The sequence below is a fragment of the Mus musculus genome, chromosome 6 (assembly GCF_000001635.26).
Source record: "Mus musculus strain C57BL/6J chromosome 6, GRCm38.p6 C57BL/6J".
Lineage (NCBI taxonomy): Eukaryota > Metazoa > Chordata > Mammalia > Rodentia > Muridae > Mus > Mus musculus.
The window spans coordinates 100,833,269-100,853,379 of record NC_000072.6 but is presented as its reverse complement, the minus strand read 5'-3'; the positions used below and the strand labels follow the sequence as shown (position 1 = coordinate 100,853,379).

Below are 20,111 nucleotides of genomic sequence, written 5' to 3'. Positions count from 1 at the left end.
TAAATAGGCAACCGGATCTCTGAATTTCCAAGGCCAGCCAGGGCCACCTAGTAAGACTCTGTTCTCTGTTCCAAACACCAGCCCCCAAAAGAATCAGGCTATTTCTGGCATAAAAACATAGAATTAAAACTTCTTCATATAAATCCTCCCAGTAAACAGGAACTATATTAACATAAACCAATTCCCCACATTTCACACTGTTACAACTGCTTCAAGTTGCTAGTGCCAAAAGCAATTCAACTTCACAAACGCATCATCTTCCCCTCAGAAAATATAAACACGACGACCAATAAAGTATAGCAATGTTTTTAGTTTTTAAAGTATCACACTCATTTAGTGTTCCTGGTGTTTTCAATGTTTTACAAAAGGTTTAAAAGGTGTTTAGTTATTGGAAGAAAGGAGGACACATAAACTCTAAAATAAACAAACTTCTTAAGTATAAATAAGCCTTCACCAAATATCAAGATGTAAAACCAAATAAACAAAGGAAATATTAAAATATATTTTGATAAAGGAATATCACTGCTATCATGCATATTTAAAGTCTGAACACCCTCAAAACTCATAAGAACAGTTTGTTTTTTTCAAGATTGTAAACATTTAAAATACTTATGAACCAATATTTGACAATTACTAAAGATAAGTCAATTATCAATCAGATATAGTAAAACTTAAGAAAAAACTCTGTTAAAATTAATTATTACTACTATTATTATGTGCATACCCATTAAATCCAGTGACAATTTTCAGTATTCTTTCCTTCATTTCATCAAAGGGAATATATTCAACATTAGGATTGGGAGGACCTCTTGGTTCAGGAGCTGAAGTTCTGAAATCATCCATCACTTTCTCCAGTTTGAAAATGAAATAGCCTTTAAATTGGGACCACTGAATCCTAGAAAACAAAAAGTCACAAAACATACTTACACTACACATAAATACAGACGGACATTATAAAGGTGTTCATCATTTCCATGCTATAATGCTTATATGGACTAGGAAAGTCTGTTACCACTAAAAGTACAGAATATGCCAGGTTTGGTGGCATACACCTGTAATCCCAGCACTTGGTAGACTGAGGCAGGGGGATCTCTGAGTTTATGGGCAGTTTTGTCTACAATTTAAGTTCCAAGCCAATCAGGTGCCATACAGTGAGATTTTCACTCAAACAATATAAACAACCCAAAATAAGCCAAAACAACTTTACTGTCTGTCACCCCACCCCCGACACTTTCAGTCACTTGTCATCTGAGGTATTCAGGGTGCTGGTCCCAGCCTGTCAGACAGTAATAAATAAAGTACACAACTGCCTAAGCTAGGAAGATGGCTCAGTGTTTAAGGCACCCGGGGCTCAAGCACAAGAACAAGAGTTTGGATTCCCAGAACCAGGTACCAGGTAGGTATGGTAGCTGCCTACTATAATTCCAGTACTTAGAAGGTAAAGACAGGGTCCCTGAAGCCAGCTCTCTAGCCTGACAAGTTTCATCAGCAAGCTTTGGGTTCAACAAGAGACACTGACTGTATTCAACAAATAAGGGAGAAAAAAAATCAATTGCAACATCATCCTTAGATACACATACACACAAGCACACAAACATGCACATATGCATGGGGAAATTATGCATTTTTCATCTCTAATCATTGTTGTGTGGTAATTTCCTCCAAAATAAAATGTTCCATCTTTGAAGGCAGTTGTAAGACTCAGGAAGTTGTTATGGGATGCCCCTTGAGACCCAGACAGTAAACAACTCAGCTGTTTCACAAGTACCGGACACTGACCAACTCACTACAACCTGCTTATCCCAAGCTCATTTAAGCAGTAAGAATATATTTTTAATATATATGGGTGTTTTGTGTGAATGTTTGCTTGTGAACCTCCTGGGTCCCTGGTGCCCAAGGAGGCTACAAGAGTGTGTCAGATTTCCTGAAACTGAAGTTTTGCAGGCAGTTGTAAGTTGTATCTAAGTGTTGGAAATCAACTCAGGTCCTCTGTAAGAATAACAAGAGCTCTTAATCACTAAACCATCTCTCTAGCACTGTCTCTCTCCAAGGCCATACTGCCTGGAAGACACACCCTCTGACTGTGCTAACTACAAGCAGCATGGTACATTCCTTATTTCCAGTTCCGTGGGTTACCAGCCACGATAAACTTTTGGTGATAAAGCTGCCTGGGAGCATTTCTGCTCTTCTTCTTCTTTTTGGTTTTTCGCGAGACAGGGTTTCTCTGTGTTGCCCTGGCTGTCCTGGAACTCACTTTGTAGACCAGGCTGGCCTCGAACTCAGAAATCCACCTCTCTGCCTCCCGAGTGCTGGGATTAAAGGCGTGCGCCACCACGCCCGGCTGCATTTCTGCTCTTCTAAGTAACCCTTCATCCATTCTTCCTATAAGTACCTCAGTGTGAAGGTTAGTGTATTTGAATACTTGGTCATTAGGGAGTGGTGCTACTTGACAGGGAACAAGTGTGGCCTTGCTGGAGTAGGTGCAGCCTTGTTGGAAGAACTAAGTCAACACGGGATGGGGATGGACTTTGGAGTTTCAAAAGCTCCCACCAGGCCCAGGGTCCGTCTCTTCCTTGCTGCCTGTGGATGATGACATACAACTTTCAGTTCCTTCTCCAGCACGGCCTGCCTGCTGCCACCATGCTAATAATGGATCAACTTCTAAACCAGTGTTTCTCAACTTGTGAGTCGAGACCCTCTAGGGGACTAAACATCCTTTCACACGGGTCACCTAAGACCATCAGAAACAGATGTTTACATTACAACTCCTAACAGGAGCAAAATTACAGTTATGAAGCAGAAAGAAAAATAATTTTATTGTTGGGAATCAGTATAACATGAGAAAACTGTATTAAAGGGTCACAGCACTAGAAAGGTTGAGAACCACTGCCTAAAGTATAAGCAAGCCCTAAACTGTTTCCTTTATAGGAGTTGCCACGGGCATGGGGTCTCTTCACAGCAGCAGACTAACAACCAGAGTATGTAAACTGAGCCAGTGCTCACCAAGCTGGACTTTGGTAGTAGTATCCTTTACTTTGGTCTGACATTGTTTCCTAATTAAGCATGAGTAGGGGTTCATTCATGTCTCTCTAGGAATAGTACCAGACCTTTTTATCCTCACACCTTACCATTAGTGTAAGAAAAAAAAAATTGAAGGTGATACCTGAACATACAGTCTAAGTTTTAGGAGACACAAAAGTTAGGGGTATCACCTATTTTCTTGTGCAGACAGTAATTTCATGCAAGTTCACAATTATAAAAAACAGTATAATAATGCGCTATGACAGACATACATAAAAATGCTAAACATACAATTGCCTAGTTGCCCTGTAAACTAGGAGAGTAGTGTATACCCTTCATCTATACTTCTGTAAGTAAGTGATTCAAGAGAACAAGGCTTGAATGAGAAGTCAGGTATCTTCGCTGTGCTGACGATATACTAATAATGCCATTGAAAGCAATGATGAATGGAACTGATGACAACCTAACAGCAATCCAGATGAAAACCAAATTGCACTAACAGTACAATCAGAAACTCGGGTTTGTTTTCTTTTGTTTTGTTTATAAATCTAGGGCTGGATATGTGGTAGATGGCCAGGGCTTGATCCCTGCATAAATTGGGCATGGTGATGTAATAAGACTATAACCCCAACAGTTGGGAAATGGAGACAGAAGATCAGGAATTCAAGGTCAGCAGGGGCTACATAAGATAACCCACCCCTCCCTCTTCATTTTAACAACCTACAACAAGGTTGAGAGCAGTTAAAAGGTCCCAAAGTGGTGTCACAGATCACTGGAACCCAGTTCCAGATTAGCATATCTCAACATAAAATTTCCTGAAGAAATCAAAGAGGAAGATCCACAATTAGCAAAATTAATTTATTTCAAAAGACTTTAGATGTTAAATAGAAACTCGACAACAGAGATTTTAGTGCTAATGCATAGAAGCCACAAAAAGATCACGTGATTTAGAACTATGGCACAAAGCCATCAGGAAAGAGTCCTAACTATAGGCTGGCCCTTAAAAAGATGAGTATAGAAAAAAAAAAATCGAAAAGGTCAAAGACTTAAGTAAAGCCAGTACAAGAAGAAAAAAAAGTAAATAAAGGGAATTTCTCATACTCAGTAATGTTGGAATCTATGTCATGGCAAGCTGCCTTAAGAGTTTTAGTTTTCTGCAGCATGGCCAAACACTTGTGCCAGGAACACCTCAGAAGTAACAACTATGCCTCTAGACACTGCTAAATGAACTGCCGCCAGTTAGGAACCAGTGCAATCCTTAATCCCTCTGCTGAGGACTACAGCGAAAAATCAAACTAGGAAACCCAGAACCGCCAAATGAAATCTCAGAGACATAAAATAACATATAGGTGAAAAGACAAATTCTAAAGTGTAAATGGTTCATTTAAAATAAATGCTCTAGCACTGTGACCTTTAAAACATCCACCTTCGTCTTCCTGTGGTGCTCTTGCATCACAAGGGGTTACTATGACACTAAATCCCTTCCCCTTTAAGTTGCTTTTATGAAGATATTTTATCACAGCACAGAGGTCACCAAGACAAGCAGCACATGAAAGGTATGTGCAGGTTGAACATAATAAACATTAAGGAACTTGAGTATCCAGAATTTGTTATCAACAGGGCTCCTATAACAAAACCTTGAAGCCGGACGTGGTGGCGCACGCCTTTAATCTCTACACTTGGGAGGCAGAGACAGGTGGATTTCTGAGTTCAAGGCCAGCCTGGTCTACAAAGTGAGTTCCAGAACAGCCAGGGCTACACAGAGAAACCTTGTCTCGAACTCCCCTCCCCCCAAAAAAACCCAAACAAACAAACAAAAAAACCTTGAAGGCAAAGGATGACGACCAGTTTTCACATTCAAAGAGTTTAAGGGTAAGTGAAAGTAGCCACACTAAGAGTTGACAAGACATACATACATCAATGCATAATATAATTGCATAATCTTGAAACCCTATAAAAAGCACTACAATATTTCATTGATTAAACATACCAGAGACGTATAAAAGGCAGTGTCGTAAGAGTAACAGGAAGAAGACACCTTCAAAACCCAAAGAGATGATGATTTTTTAACTTTATGCCCAAACTATCCATGGTAGTGAGGTGAAACCAATACGTCTTTAAACACTGAAAGCAGAATTAGTCAGTTCACTGTCCAGAATTCCCTTGCTCAATAAAATCAAGTGAACAAGGATGTCACAGTGCCTAGAAAAATGAAATTATTAAAGAGCACCTTCATTATAAAAATTGTCATCTCAGTTGTAAGATAAAGATTCCTATGACATGGAATTTGAAACCTATAGGCAATCAATTTGGAATAAACAATCAAGAATGGCTCTTTCTGGTTCAGCAAGATAATATAACAGGTGAAGGAGCTTGCTGCCAAGCCTGATGACCAGAGTTCAATCCCTGGACCTACAAGGCAGAAGATATAAGCCCCTGCAAGTTATCCTCTGATTCCTACATGAGCACCACTACACATTATGACCATCACACAATTTAACTTTAAAACTGGTTCTTCATTGCTAGGCATGGAGGTCCCTACCTATAACCCTAGCAAGGCAGTCCTGTCTCAAGCATGTATAATGGGCTGCTTGGACCAGCCCTTCCAAAGGTCACAAAAGCCAAGGAGTGATGCAGAGCAGCTTGTACATATGACACTGACTAAAAGTGGTCAACCATGGCTCCTACTTAAATTCTTTTTATATTTTATCAGACAGAGGCATATTTCACCTCAAGATTAATGTGTTAAAGAATGAAGAATAATCTAACAGGAATGAATATACTTTAATGCAGTGTTTCTCAACTGGTGGGTCATAACACTTGGTAGAAGGGGTGTCAAATGAACCTTTCGGAGGGATTGCCTAAGATATTTACATTACAATTCATAACAGTAGCAAGATTACAGTCATGAAGTAGCAATGAGAGTAATTTCATGTTTGAGTGTTACCACATGAGGAAGTCTAGTCAAGGATCGCAGCATTTGGAAGGTTGAAAACCGCTGCTCTAAGGAGACGTATGTGCTCCCCTCGTCAGCTGTCAGACTACTGACATTTGCTGCTCTTGCAGAGGGGTGGGATTAGGTTTACATCACTCACACTGTGGTTGACGACCATTTGTAAATCCAATTCCAGGAGATTTGATGGTCTCTTTTGACCTCTAGGATCACCAGGTATGCACGTGGTGCAGGTATATATGCATACATGTAGGCTAAAACTCATACACATAAATCTTTAAAAGTAATGAAGTTGAAAGAAATATAGGAACTTGGGGATGAGGGGGACATTTTGGGATGACACTAATAATAGTAAAATGGATCAGTTAGAGACTGTTTTATAGTTTGTTTTTCAAGACAGAGTTTCTCTGTGTAGTCCTGGCTGTTTATGGAACTCACTCTAGACCAGGCTGACCTTGAACTCCAAGAGATCAGATTGCAGCCTCCTAAGTGCTGCAATTAGTGTGCCACCCCCACCCAGCAAAACAGACTTTTGTTGAACTCTTTAACATACTATCACATAATAGGTAACTTCAGGAGTCTCTGCCCTAGAAATACCTTCAGAGGCACTTTAAGCATTCCCTTTTGTTAAGGAGAAGAAAATTCTCAGTAATGATTCCCAACTCATTTATATTTCTTTATTTAAAGATAAAGACAATATGTCAAATGACAAATCAGTATAGAAAGTAACAACCAAAAAAAAAATGTTATCACTTAGCCAGGCGTGGTGGTGCATGCCAGCACTGGGGGGGGCAGAGGCAGACGGATTTCTGAGTTCAGGGCCAGCCTGGTCTACAAAGTGAGTTCCAGGACAGCCAGGGCTATACAGAGAGAAACCCTGTCCCGAAAAACAAACAAACAAACAAACAAACAAAAAATGTATCACTTAGCTTTGTCCAACTCTAGTGAGATTTCCTTTTATAGTACTTGATGAGGGAGAGACATTTATGTACTTCACATTCCCAAGTCTGACTCCACCAGGATTTCTAGTGCACTCACCCTTATTTTCACTCTTCAGTACTTCACCAACAACTAACTCCCTTACTGTCCAATTTGATGGCCCCACTTCCTGCTTCTTTTTTAAAACTGAAGCATTAGGGAAGAAATACCCAGCTTTCTCTTGCATACCTCCTGATGAGCAATCTCTATGCTCACCTATGCACCTCTTATCACAAACCTACAGAATACTTCACTGGCAAATCACCCACCTACCTATTTCTCCCATCTTCATTTTTTTCCTTTACTGTCCTTTCCTAGTTCCCACCTCATTTCTTCATTGTCTTCTGCAGTAAAATTCCTATAGCGAATCTCCCAGTCGGGCTTACAGCTCTATCATTAAATCTAATTTGTCCCCATCATGATCATCAGCAACCTCCATGTTGCTATATCTAGTGGTTATTTTTTTTTTAAGATTGTATTTATATAAGTACACTGTAGATGTCTTCAGACACACCAGAAGAGGGCATCAGGGCCCATTGTAGATGGATGTGAGCCACCATGTGGTTGCTAGGAATTGAACTCAGGACCTCTGGAAGAGCATCTCTACAGGCCTCAGTGGTTAATTCAAACACCTCAACTTCCCTGCTCTACAAGGAGCGTTCAGAAAGGTTACCATTCTTCCTCATTTTTAAATGTTCAAAGCTGCAGCATTCAGGAGCAGAGCCTACCTCTTCTTTATGAACAGATAATGGTTTCACCCAGCATAGTTTTTATACCTAGGTATGTCAATTAGACCTTATTTCTGAGACTCATCCATTCAACCACGTACTTCATTCTTCCATTTTGCTAAAACTGTCCAACACCAAACTGATGTTTCCCATCAATAGTTCCTGCCAGAATTTTCTTCTCCCTGTGATGAAATCCCTAATTCACTACTGACTCCATTCCCCCATCACATCTTCCTGTCAAAAAAATCTATTTATACCTTTAAAACATATAAAGAAAAAAAACTGGCTTATAACTCACCTTATAGCTCAGGCTGGCCTTGAACTCACAGAAATGCCCTAGTCTCTATGCCTTACAGGTATGTACTACCATGCCTGTGGCACAGTTATATTCTGCCTCTGAAAGGTGGAACAGAAAGGAAACCGAAAGAGAAACCAGTTGAAGCACAGTCGGCCTATGGCAGCCCAAGGAACAGCTCTACCAACTACAATGGCTTTGTCGCCCACAGGTGCCTTATCCTCCTACCCAAAGCCTGATTCGTTGCTAACTCAACATCCTTCCAAAAAAAAAAAAAAAATGTATCTTTTTCCTCTTTTATTTCCTTTTGGATTTAAGTCAATCAAAAAAAAAAAAAGTCTTTAAACTTATTATGGTACTGTCTAAAACCCATATACTCTTTTAGGATAACATTTAGAATGCTTCTGTTTCAACCAGAAATGGCAGGTGGAGGGTCTCTTCTAACCTTCCCATCACAATTTAAAATTTTATAGTTTTTAATACTAAAACTGTTGTGGGACTAGTACATTAACTCAAGTTCTTTTTAAACACTCCCAAATGAGCCACTTAAACATGCACCCTAGCAGATTGCCTAACTTAAAGGTTCACCTTAGCATTCAGAGAATCTGAGCTTTAATTTAGCACTCTGTACAATCTTCAATTTGTCACAAATTAAGATTTTTTCCCATAAACCCTATTAACCTGAAACAGCACACATATTTGAAGATCCCTAAACAACAAACAGCCTAATAAAATGTTTTCTTTTATAAGAGTGGCCATGCCATGGTCATGGTGATTCTTCACAGCAATGGAAACCCTAACTAAGACAAGCCATTGTTGGGTTAAGTTATAACTATGTCCAAATTATAAAAGAAATATTTCACGCCTTTAATCCCAGCACTTGGGAGGCAAAGGCAGGCAGATTTCTGAGTTCGAGGCCAGCCTGGTCTACAAAGTGAGTTCCAGGACAGCCAGGCTATACAGAGAAACCCTGTCTCGAAAAAACAAAAACAAAAACAAACAAACAATATATATATGTGTGTGTGTGTGTGTGTGTGTGTGTGTGTATACATATATATACACATATATATGTATATGTATATGTAAAATAAATATTCACAAACAGGAGTTAAAGATAATTTCTTTTTTGGGGGGTGTGGGGGCATTCGAGACAGGGTTTCTGTGTAACCCTGGCTGTCCTGGAACTCACTCTATAGACCAGGATGACCTTGAACTCAGAAATCCACCTGCCTCTGCCTCCCCAAGTGCTAGGATTAAAGGCGGGTACCAACACTGCCCCGATTAAAGCTAATTTCAATTTTACATTTTCCCTGTTGTGTGTATACTTTTAGAATGCTAGGCTAATACAGACAAGATGATACTGACTCAGAGTATCTATCTCCCCAGTCCCCTAAGGTACCAACCTACCTGGTCTTCACAGTGCTTCAGGATGGAGAAAACTGACATCTGAAGTTGTGTTCTGACCGACATACTCACACCATATACAACACAGACACACACACCTCCCTACATACATGTTGTATTATTGGCATACATGCCATTTCTTTAAAGTAGAAATGCAAAGCAAAATCAGTAGTCATATGTTGACTTCATTCTGGTCCCAACTGGTCCTAGACTCATCTAATAAACTATGTGAAACACTTCTCTTAAAAATTACGTGAAACATTTCTCTTAAAGAACTACATTTTCAGTCAGGCCCAGTGGCACACATCCACATCCAGTTGCTTGAGAGTTGGGGATGGGGGTGGGGAGGTAGGAGAATCAAGGGCTACAAAGCATTTCACATGTACAGGCTGTTGAGTACCTAAGTAGCCACACAGATTATACTTAACAAATTCAAGCCCCTTCTCACAGTTCTTTTAAAGACAGTGGAAGGGACAGCTAAAATGTTTCTGCAACTCAATATACACTTGCAAGAAAGTCATCTTCAACAACGTACGCACACTCCTATTTAATCAGTAAATCTGAGGCTCAGTCACTGCACAAATTTGTGACAAGTATCAACTCAATTATGAGATCTTACAATATTTGCGATTTGAAGCCTTTAAACTTCAATGCAATGACTTGAGGAGATGGCTAGTTAAGGACATCTGCACGGGACCTTCATGATTAGGTTAGAGCCTAGACACATGAGAAGCTGACATTTTCTGAAGTGTTATAAAATACTGACAAGGCAGACGACAAAGTTCCACCACCACAGGACCTCACAGTTTTAGATTTCACAGTCTAAGAAACTGGGAAAAAAGACCTGCTTATTAATCCATGCAGCCTCTATGTTGTTACATCAGCTCAAGCTAAAATAGTTAAGTCTTCATTTTAAAGGACCAATGATACAAAAGCATGATCCCAGCTTGGTGTGGTGGTCGCAGGCCTATAATCACAACAATGGAGAGACAGCAGCAAAAGTGTAACAAGTTCTAGGCCAGCCTTTCATAAGCCTAACAGGTGCAAGGACTGCTGAGGAACAAGTCAGGCTCTGCCAACTCAGTTACAGAGCCATGAGTAAAAACAAACTACAACACATGTGAATCATGGAAGTTTCTATGAAGAAACACAACCACTAAAAATTCTGTATATAGGGCTGTGAGATGGCTCAGTGGTTAAGAGCACTGACTGCTCTTCCAAAGGTCCTGAGTTCAAATTCCACAACCACATGGTAGCTCGTAACCATCCATAATGAGATCTGATGCCCTTTTCTGGTGTGTCTGAAGACAGCTACAGTGTACTTATATATAATAATAAATAAATCTTTTAAAAAATTCTGTATATAAAATATTCAGTCATATACTTCATAACTATGGTTTGGTCATCAACAGAATAAGAGAATACAATGAAAATAAAAAATTCCTATTGCCTAGTGTGGTGCCACAGCCATGCCATCAAAATAATGTACTATAACACAGTACAGTCCATATGAGTTTCCCAAGAACTCATTGCACTATAGCTTAGAACAGTAATGCATATAGTTACTATGATGCATAATTCTTGGTAAGAACATGTGACTCACTGGCCTACATACATTTTATTGCTAGAGAATGTCTCTAGCTAAAGCTAGTCTAGCTAAAGCTGACTATGTAACAGCAAACTGTATGGTGCCAGCTGCAGACTCAGACACCAGGAGGCTTACTAACTGACCTCCACCACCTATGTTTGTTAAGTGCAATCTCCAATGTTTGCAAATAGTATCAACTCCCAACAAGTGCCTTTAATCCCAGAACTCAGGAGGCAGAGGCAGGCAGATCTCTATGGGTTTAAAGTCTAGTCTAGTAGTCTACAGAGAAAGTACCAAGACAGTCAAGGCTACAGAGAGACCTTGCCTCAGGGAGAAAAAAGAAAACCCTAAAAATATTGTCAAGATACATTTTTTTTTAAGTTTTAAAAAAGATTTATTTTATCGGTATGAATGCTTAGTCTGCATTATGTACCATGTGCACACAATGCAGTGCCCATGGAGGTCAGAAGATGTAAGCTCCCCGGGAACTAGTTACACGGATGATTTTTGAGGGGTGTGGGTACTAGGAACCGAACACGAGACCTCTGCAAGCATAAATGATCTTAACCACTGACCCATCTCTCCAGAACCATTAACAATGGTTTAAAGTTGCCGCACTTGGGCTGTGCCAGTGATTTCAATCCTATCCTAGAGTGAGTGAGACAGGAAGACCACAGACCACAGAAAATACAAGAAAGTCAAGCAACAAGGAAATTATGAACCTACCAAACAAACAGGAGGAAAGACCAAAAAATACCAAAATCCAAGACAACAGCACCGTGAACTATCATGGAGTCATCAACGGTACCTACTCACGGACTCAGAAAATACCTTCAAATGTAGTCCAGGCACAGTAGCACAAACCTCTAATCCTAACATTACAAAGGTGGAAGCAGGAAGATCAATCAGGAAGTTCAAGGCCATCCTTGCTTATACACAAAGTTCAAAGCCAGTTTGAGCTACAAGATACTGTCTCTAAAGAGAAAAATGTTCAAAATTGTACCCACATTCAAGATTGTTTTATCAAGAAATACTGTTTGTAAAACCCGTAAAAAGTTAGACCAGTCTCCATGCCCAGAACTGGTAGGAAGGAAATGCGGTAATCTCAGAAATAACTGCTAATCACTGTGGAAAGACCTCTAAAATCCAACCATAATTTTAAAGAAATCTGTAAACACAAATTCCCTTACCATGCAAGCTTAAGAGACAGCGTGACAGTGGGTGATAGGAAGCCACCGCACCTTCTTTTTACAGACACAACAGAGCAAAACCTACACCAACATCAGTGAAACCTCTCATGTCCCTCAAATTTCAAATGCTTCCACAATGTATGCCTTCTTCATATACGGAAAAAAACTAGGTTTATGTATTACAAACTAAAATAGCATGTATCGGTCTAAACATCAATGTCCTATCAAATTTATGCCTCTGCAAAAACTGTATTTACACAATGTGTTCAGGCTTTGAAGTTACTAGAAATGACAAAGTAAAGATGTTAAGAGCACGTGGGCCACCTATTTTACTGCCAAATAGTGTGCAAGCATCACCACACACAACCTTCCAATTCCTGCCCAAGCACCTATCCTATCCACAGGGCTCAGCCATCAGGCCACGTGCTCTATGTACCACGAAGGAAGAAGAGCTGTGTAGGTATATGAAGTCAGTTTAGGTAAACAATGACAACCTCAAATAATGATAATTCTACTGGTAGGTTTAAGTAAGACTGCTGGAGAGAGATGTTATACAAGTGAACACAGCACACGCAGTGCATCAAGGAATGAGTTCTGATAGGACCTGATAATGTCCATGCCCAAGGATAACTGCATTGTTTTTCATCTGTACATATGATTGTAAGCCTAGCCTCATTTTAAACAGAATATTATCACAGAAAACAGTCACAAAGACTAAGGCAGGATATGCACAGGAAATATTTGATGGCTTATACAAAACATGTTCATGAAATCTGTCTTCCTTGAGGTTTGGTGAGAGACAGTTAACAACCCAAAGCAGAAGTTCCTTGTGAGCCAGGCATATGCCTTTGATCTATAGTTTCTTTCATAAAAAAGAAACAAAACAAAAACTGAGACTAGTAAGATGGAACACAATCTGATGACCTGAGTTTGATTCTGGGGCCACATGGTAAAAGTATTATAACTGATTCTTACAAGGTGTCCTCTGAATTCCACACTTAAAAGTGTGATGTAGCCAGGCGTGGTGGCGCACGCCTTTGATCCCTGCACTTGGGAGGCAGAGGCAGGCGGATCTCTGAGTTCAAGGCCAGCCTGGTCTACAGAGTGAGTTCCAGGACAGCCAGGGCTACACAGAGAAACCCTGTCTCGAAAAAAAAACAAAATAAAACAAACCAAAAAAAAATTAAGACTTAAAAAAAAAATCAATATGCTCCAGCATTACATGATTACTAAGTTAAAAGTACTACAGATAAAATATTCCCCACCTCAAAATGTATCAAGGCCTCACACTGTAATAATGTAGATCTTCCTAGTGACTAGTAACTACTTCTAAGTTACCTAACTTTATATCCTTCCTGAAGTATCAAATATATAAACATAAGGAGAGTCACACAGGACTGCCAGCTGGAGCCAACCTACACTACAAAGTAAGTTCCAGGTTAACCTGGAAATTGCTAGACCACCTCCAATTCCCAACACAGCCACCACTGCAAACTGTATCACAGCTATTATTTATTTAGCACCAAGTAGTGGTCTAATTTTTGCATATTATTTCCATACTGTTTGAGGTACTTGCCTTATTTTAACTGGCTGCTAGGTAACAGCTTCCTCCATGATCAAAAAACATTCCATCCTGCAGGCAAGCTCTTTAAGCAGAGGTAAACAAAGCAAGAAGTCCCTGAAGCTGACCAGATTCACTAGGGCACTCCCAGACAGAGTAAACAATAAAGCTGAGAATGAGTTCCTCTCAGGGAAGAGAAGCTGAGCTTCAAAGAAGAGACCAGCTGCCTGGAAGAAGCTGGAAGAACCAGAAGAGCTGATGCGAAGTGGTTTAGAGCAACAGAAAGGAAAGGAAAGGAAAGGAAAGGAAAGGAAAGGAAAGGAGAAAGGAGAAAGGAGAAAGGAGAAAGGAGAAAGGAGAAAGGAGAAAGGAGAAAGGAGAAAGGAGAAAGGAGAAAGGAGAAAGGAGAAAGGAGAAAGGAGAAAGGAGGAGAAAGGAGAAAGGAAAGGGAAAGGAAAGGGAAAGGAAAGGGAAAGGAAAGGGACACTCCAAGCTGTTGTGCTGCCTGCAGGCTGTGCAGTGTGCTTCAGGTTTATCCGATTTTGTGAGCTGTCACCCATGCTGGGGTGGACCGTGGTAATAATGCAGCTGTCCTTGAGTCATTCTGTTCCTAAGTAACCCCAAGAAAATTCACTGGTTCACCAAGGGGGACTTTGGTGGTATCCGTAGTTTGGTCTGTTGTGAGATCCCTATGGGGGTGAGTATATTGTTCCCCAGGAAAAGTTTTGCCACACTACACTGGTCTAGCAAGGATTTAAGTTTACCTTTAAAAAGAAAAAAGAAAGAAGAGAAGAGAAGAGAAGAGAAGAGAAGAGAAGAGAAGAGAAGAGAAGAGAAGAGAAGAGAAAGAAATAAAAAAGAATGGCACTGTCAGCTTTGTCTGTCTCTCAAAACCCTGTCAGGCAGACTAGACAGCAAAATAAAAAGCCCAACAAATTGTGCACCTCTGGGACCTACCTGTTCAAAAGGAAACAGAACAGTGGTAGAGGTCAAGGCTCTGAACTAAGAATCCTCCCTCCTTCCCTGCCCCCCTCCTCCCTCCGTTGGCTCGTGCCTCCCCCCACCCCTTCTCTCTCATACACACAAAGTCTAATCAGTTTCACTACAAAGACACACACACAAAAGGTCCAGCAGGTATCACCAGAGCCATGGCAGCCTGACTTAAAAGCCACAGCTACAAATGAAACACTCTTGGCCACTCCACCAGTGAGTGAAGAGAAGATCTGAAGGGGCCATTTGTGCTCACTAAGCTCCTAAATGTGGCATTAACAAACAAAGCTCATTCATGTCCAGATACCAACTCCACATAAAGAGACCACTATGGCTACACATGAACCTGCCTCTAAACAGGTAGAGGGAAAGCACTATGAAGTAGGAGCATTTGTTAAAAAATAAAAACTTTCTTGGGGCTAGAGAGATACTTCATCAGTTAAGGGTACCTGAATTCATTTCCAAATACCCATAGGCACCTGAAAATCCCCTGAAACTCCAGACGTTCCCTTCTGATCCTGGCAGGCACAGCATTCACACAGTGCAGACATACATTCAGGGAAAACACCCAGGCACACATTTTAATCCCAGCACTCGGCAAACAGAGGCAGGGGGATCTATGTGAGATTGAGGCCAGCCTGGTCTACAGAGTGTTTTCTAAGACAACCAGGACTACACAGTGAACCCATCTTGAAAAAACAAAAAATAAATTATGTAAGCCTTAAAAAAATGTTAACATTCCTGTTTTATGGAAGTAACACTAGCATCATTTCTGTCTTTTCTCCTGTAAAATAGATTCATGTAGTAATCGTGAGAGATACTGAGCCACTCATTCATCTCCAGAACCAGGGAATTTGTTGTGGGAAAAAAAAAAAAAAGCCTCATAGTACTGGACTGGGGATGTTGCCCAGTGATGAATATCATCTCCAGAACCAGCTAAACAAAGTAATCCCTATCTGGTTCTGCATTGTGACTCAATGGCTGAGCACCGGGCTAACATATGCAAGACCCAGGTTTCTTTCACCCCTGACTAGTGAAAAAGAAAGCAGAGACAGGCTACAGGTAGTTTGGAAAATAAAATATAGTTCAAGCTCCACTAAGTGTAATAAAGAATATAAAAACACCACTCATTTTAATACAAACATCTAAATATATACTAGCCAAACAATGTAGTGAGCAGAGAGCTGAAGTTCTAGATCAGAGCACATCAACTATAGGCACTGTACTAATCAAACAGTTAAGGCAATGTGTATAGACCTGACTGGGAAGATACCCGTCACCTATACCTCAGTCAGGGTTTCTCTGCACTGCCCTGGCTGTCCTGAAACTCACTCTGTAGACCAAGCTGGCCTTGAACTCAAGAGATCTGCCTGCCTCTGCCTTCCAAGTGCTGGGAACAAAGGTGTGAATAGTCAAAGCTAAGATAATCTTTTGTCAAAAAAAAAAATTTTTTTTCCAGAAAATAAAATGTTTTTCTTTTGATGACACAGAAATAGCTCAGTCTAGTCAACAGCTCAAGAGAAAGAAAGGCAATACAGCAATGATTCTCTAGGGACTCACTTAGGGACTACGTTTGAAAAATGGTACCTAATCATTTTTAGGCTTTTCTATAAGTAAACTAGTGACTTGCATTCATTTTGGGTGTTTGCTTGCATGTATAAGCGTGTACCATATGTGTGTTCTATGCCCTTGGAGACCAGAAAAGATCCCCTGGAACTGGAGTTAGAGACTTGTTAGCCTAAAAGTGGGTGCCAATTATCAAACCTGGGTCCTTTGAAAGAGCAGTCAGATCTCTTAACCACTGAGCCACCTCTCCACTCTGGGAGAGGGTTCCCTTAACCCCACCTAAGACAGAGTCTCAGTATGTAGCCTTAGCTGTCATAGAATTTTGTAGACCAGGCTGTACCTGAACTGGTAAAAATCTACCTGTCTGTGCCTTTAATCTTCTACTGGGATGAAAGGTGTTGTTCACCATCATGTCCTGCAAGAATTCCATTCTTAAAACTGACATGCAAAGAAATATTAAGTGAATGAATTATAGTCACATTAGTCATATTGGGTTTTTGAGACAGGGTTTCTCGGTATAGCCCTGGCTGTTCTGGAACTCACTCTGTAGACCAGGCTGGCCTTGAACTCAGAAATCCGCCTGCCTCTGCCTCCCGAGTGCTGGGATTAAAGGTGCACTTTAACAGACCACTGAAAAGGTTCTGCTTTACAGTACTAAATTATACACTACACCAGATATTTCTAAAATGCAGCTAGTTATTAGAAAGCTAAACTACAACCATAAATGAATCGTGTAAGAAATGAATACTTGTTAATAAAGACAGATCTGAGCATGTTGGGGCATGCATGTAGTTCCAGCACTACAGAGATGAAAAAGCAGGACCCTAAGTTCAAAGCCAGTGTGTGGGTAACTCTCAAAATATTTCTTTTTTCAAGACAGGGTTTTTCTGTGCAGCCCTGGCTGTCCCAGTACTCACTCTGTAAACCAAGCTGGCTTGAACTCACAAGAGATTTGCCTGCCTCGGCCTCGAGTGCTGGGATTAAAGGCTTAAAAGAAAATTTTTAAGGGGCTGAGAATGTAGTTCAGTGTTATGGCTCTTTCTTGTCTTGCACATGAGACACTAGGTCCCAGCTCCAGTGCCCTCCAGTAATCAATAATAATAACAAGATGTTGACAACAATGAGGGAAGCCGGGGTGGCAGTCACATCTGTAACCCCAGCACTTGGTGGCTGAGGCACGTCTGAGTATGAAGTCAGTCTGGGTTACCTACTGAGTTCCAAACCACCTGAGCTAGGTGAAGGTTACACCTAAAAGGATAAAAACAGCCTGGTTTGGCTACCTATTAAGAAGGCAGGGGCAATACAGATCAGAGTTCAAATCCAGCCTGGTCTAAAATAAATAGTTGTGGCTCCAGGCCCTGACTGAACAGTGCTAATGACAGAGAAGCTGTACAATCACTTGCTGAGTGATTATATTATTCAAACTAAGCAGGCAGTTCACCAACATGAACCCAAAATAACCTTTCCTCTTTCCTGCTCCTCACCCTACCCTACTCAGAGCAGTGTACAAAGATGGGTTATCTTCCAGAGTAACTGAGCCAAACTGTGAGAGCAACTTTTTCCACACAAGCTATAGAATAATAAAACTAGATTCTTCCTTTGGATAAAAAATACAGTATAAGTTGAGAGCAACTTTTGGAAAAGAGCCTAGTAAGATGTTGGGCATATGTAAGTTAGCTAGCCTAGGTCAGGACAGTGACAACCTCACCATCTGGAACGTGTCAGATAATCACCTTAAGTCCTCAAGGCAAGAAATACAAGTTAGACTTCAAACAACTACAAGAATTAGTAAGAAAACAAAAGGCTGGGTAAGCAACAGCACAAAAAAAAAAAAAAAAAAAAATCCTCAACAAATCCCTGAAACAGTATCAAAGCCACACAATGGAACATTCTTTCCTAAGTTCTTTCCAACTAAAACTAGTAGGTTCTTTGTGCCAAAGTATAGAAATCTAAAAAACTCTGATAAATTCTTAACAACTGTTATGCAACATGCAGAAAGATTCTCACCTCTACTGTGATCTTTAAGGCATCTCAATTTTTTAACTTACATTCACTTATTGATTTGTGTTTGAGTCCGAGGACAACTTTTGGGAATCAGCTCTATTATGTGGCACTCCCAGATCAAACGCAAGCCCTCAGGCCTGCTAGTCAACACCTTAACCTGTTGGGCTATCTCACCCATCCCCAGGGGTCTCGAATTTGGACAGATCTATTCCGTGAGTGTTTTGAAATCCTCTCTCCCCCACATTCCTGAGCAACTCTGAATGACAGGTAGGCCTGTGACCACGAACCCATGTTTCTACTTACATTGTTTCTCCAGTTTTAGCTACATGACAGAGAAACTGATCCAGTACAGGACAAACTTCCTTTTTCCCTCTCTTCTCAAAATCTAGATAAGAAAAAGAAAAAAAAAAGGGTTATCACTACGTCCTTGCCAAGAACATTCAAACTTTCTCTACATTTGGAAACAATTAAGAAAATCAGACTCAGCTGGGCGCCTGTGGGACAAGCCTTTAATCTCTGCACTTGGGAGGCAGAAGCAGGCGGATTTCTTTGAGTTTCAGACCAGCCAAGGCAACACAGAAAAACTGTGTCAAAACGAAATTTTTTTTTTTAATTTAAGAAAGAAAATCAGCCTCTCACTCAAATACCCACATACGTGCACCCTGAATTCCTACCTCCTCGTTACCCTTTTTCACCGGCAGTGCAAATTCTCCTAAAGGGGGCACTCCACCTCACAGACTATCCTTCAGTGTTCCCCAAGTGTGGCGCAGGGAGCCCCGGCATCCGACCCGAACCCCGACCGCCGCAGCGTGCACCTGAATGAATCCAGCCCCAAGCCACTAAAGCCACCCAACCGAGCCGCCATCCTCCAAATGCTCCCGCATGTCCTAGGGGGTGGGGGTGTTTTCAGAACGCCGGGACCCCGCGGTTCCAAGTTTGGGAAGCAGTGTTCTCGAGCCTGTTGCTTGCCAAGCCGCGGCCCCAGCGTCTGATGAGTGCGAACCTCCCCAGGCCCGGAGGCCGCCGCCGCCGCCGCACGACGAGGCCGCGCCGGTGCTAGGCGCTCCCCTCCCCCCCACCCCACGCCCGCAACCCACACAAAGCCCCGCGCCGGCGACAGCTACAGCAGGGAGGCGCGGGCGGCCTCCGCCCGAGCGCGCGGCCGGCAGCGCGGCGACCCCCACCTTTCAGCGCCTCCTGCAGCCTCTCGACGTCCATGGCGCCGCGCAGTCCCTCGCCGCCGGCGCCTCCCTCGGCCGCCGTCCCGGGGGCCGCGGCGCCCGCCCCCGCCCCCCCGGACGCCCGCCCCCGCCCTCGCACACACTCCGCCACACGCCGGCGACCGGGGAGGGGGGTCCCGAAGGGAGCCGGGGCGGGGGGAAGCGAGAGACGGAGCGAGACGGACAGAGCGAGAACCTCCCCGAGCCGCTACCACCAGCCCTCCAACATGGCGCCCGGCACGTCAGCGCGCGCACGCTCCCCACAGCTGTCGTCCTCGCGCCCGCTGCGCGCGCGCACACACCCACACACGCCCAGGAGCGCTCCCGGCCCGCCCAGTGCGCGTGCGCGGCGGAGGCGCACGGGATCGAGGCGCGAGTTCGGAGCCCGCGGCTGGAGCTGCGCGCTGCGGACGCCGCTGAACAGAGGAAGAGTGTAGCTGATGTGTCCACATTGCTTCTCTGAGCCTCCGTTTCCCCATCAGTACACTGAAGGCGCTGGTGCCGACCACTCTTGTGGTCCCTGTGTACTGTTGCTGTCATCACTAGGGCTCAGAGAACACATTTTCAATGTTTGTTTGTTTGTTTGTTTAATTTTCGAGGATCTTATGTTTCC

General features: G+C 42.1%; 1 protein-coding gene across 2 annotated transcripts in view; it reads right to left on the bottom strand.

Annotated features, from left to right (window-relative positions):
* Positions 1-19,760, bottom strand: part of Ppp4r2 (protein phosphatase 4, regulatory subunit 2) — a 36,315-nt gene extending 16,555 nt beyond the window's left edge. The window contains exons 1-3 of one of the 2 annotated variants that reach the window (XM_006506008.4): positions 19,463-19,760; positions 18,582-18,663; positions 725-895 (exon numbers count right to left, since the gene is read on the bottom strand). In XM_006506008.4, coding sequence (XP_006506071.1) covers positions 725-895; positions 18,582-18,663; positions 19,463-19,496 — 287 coding nt within the window. In that variant the 5' untranslated portion in view covers positions 19,497-19,760. The remainder of the gene's footprint in view (positions 1-724; positions 896-18,581; positions 18,664-19,462) is intronic. The other variant, NM_182939.4, reaches the window with a different exon arrangement.
* Positions 19,761-20,111: the final 351 nt, after the last annotated feature.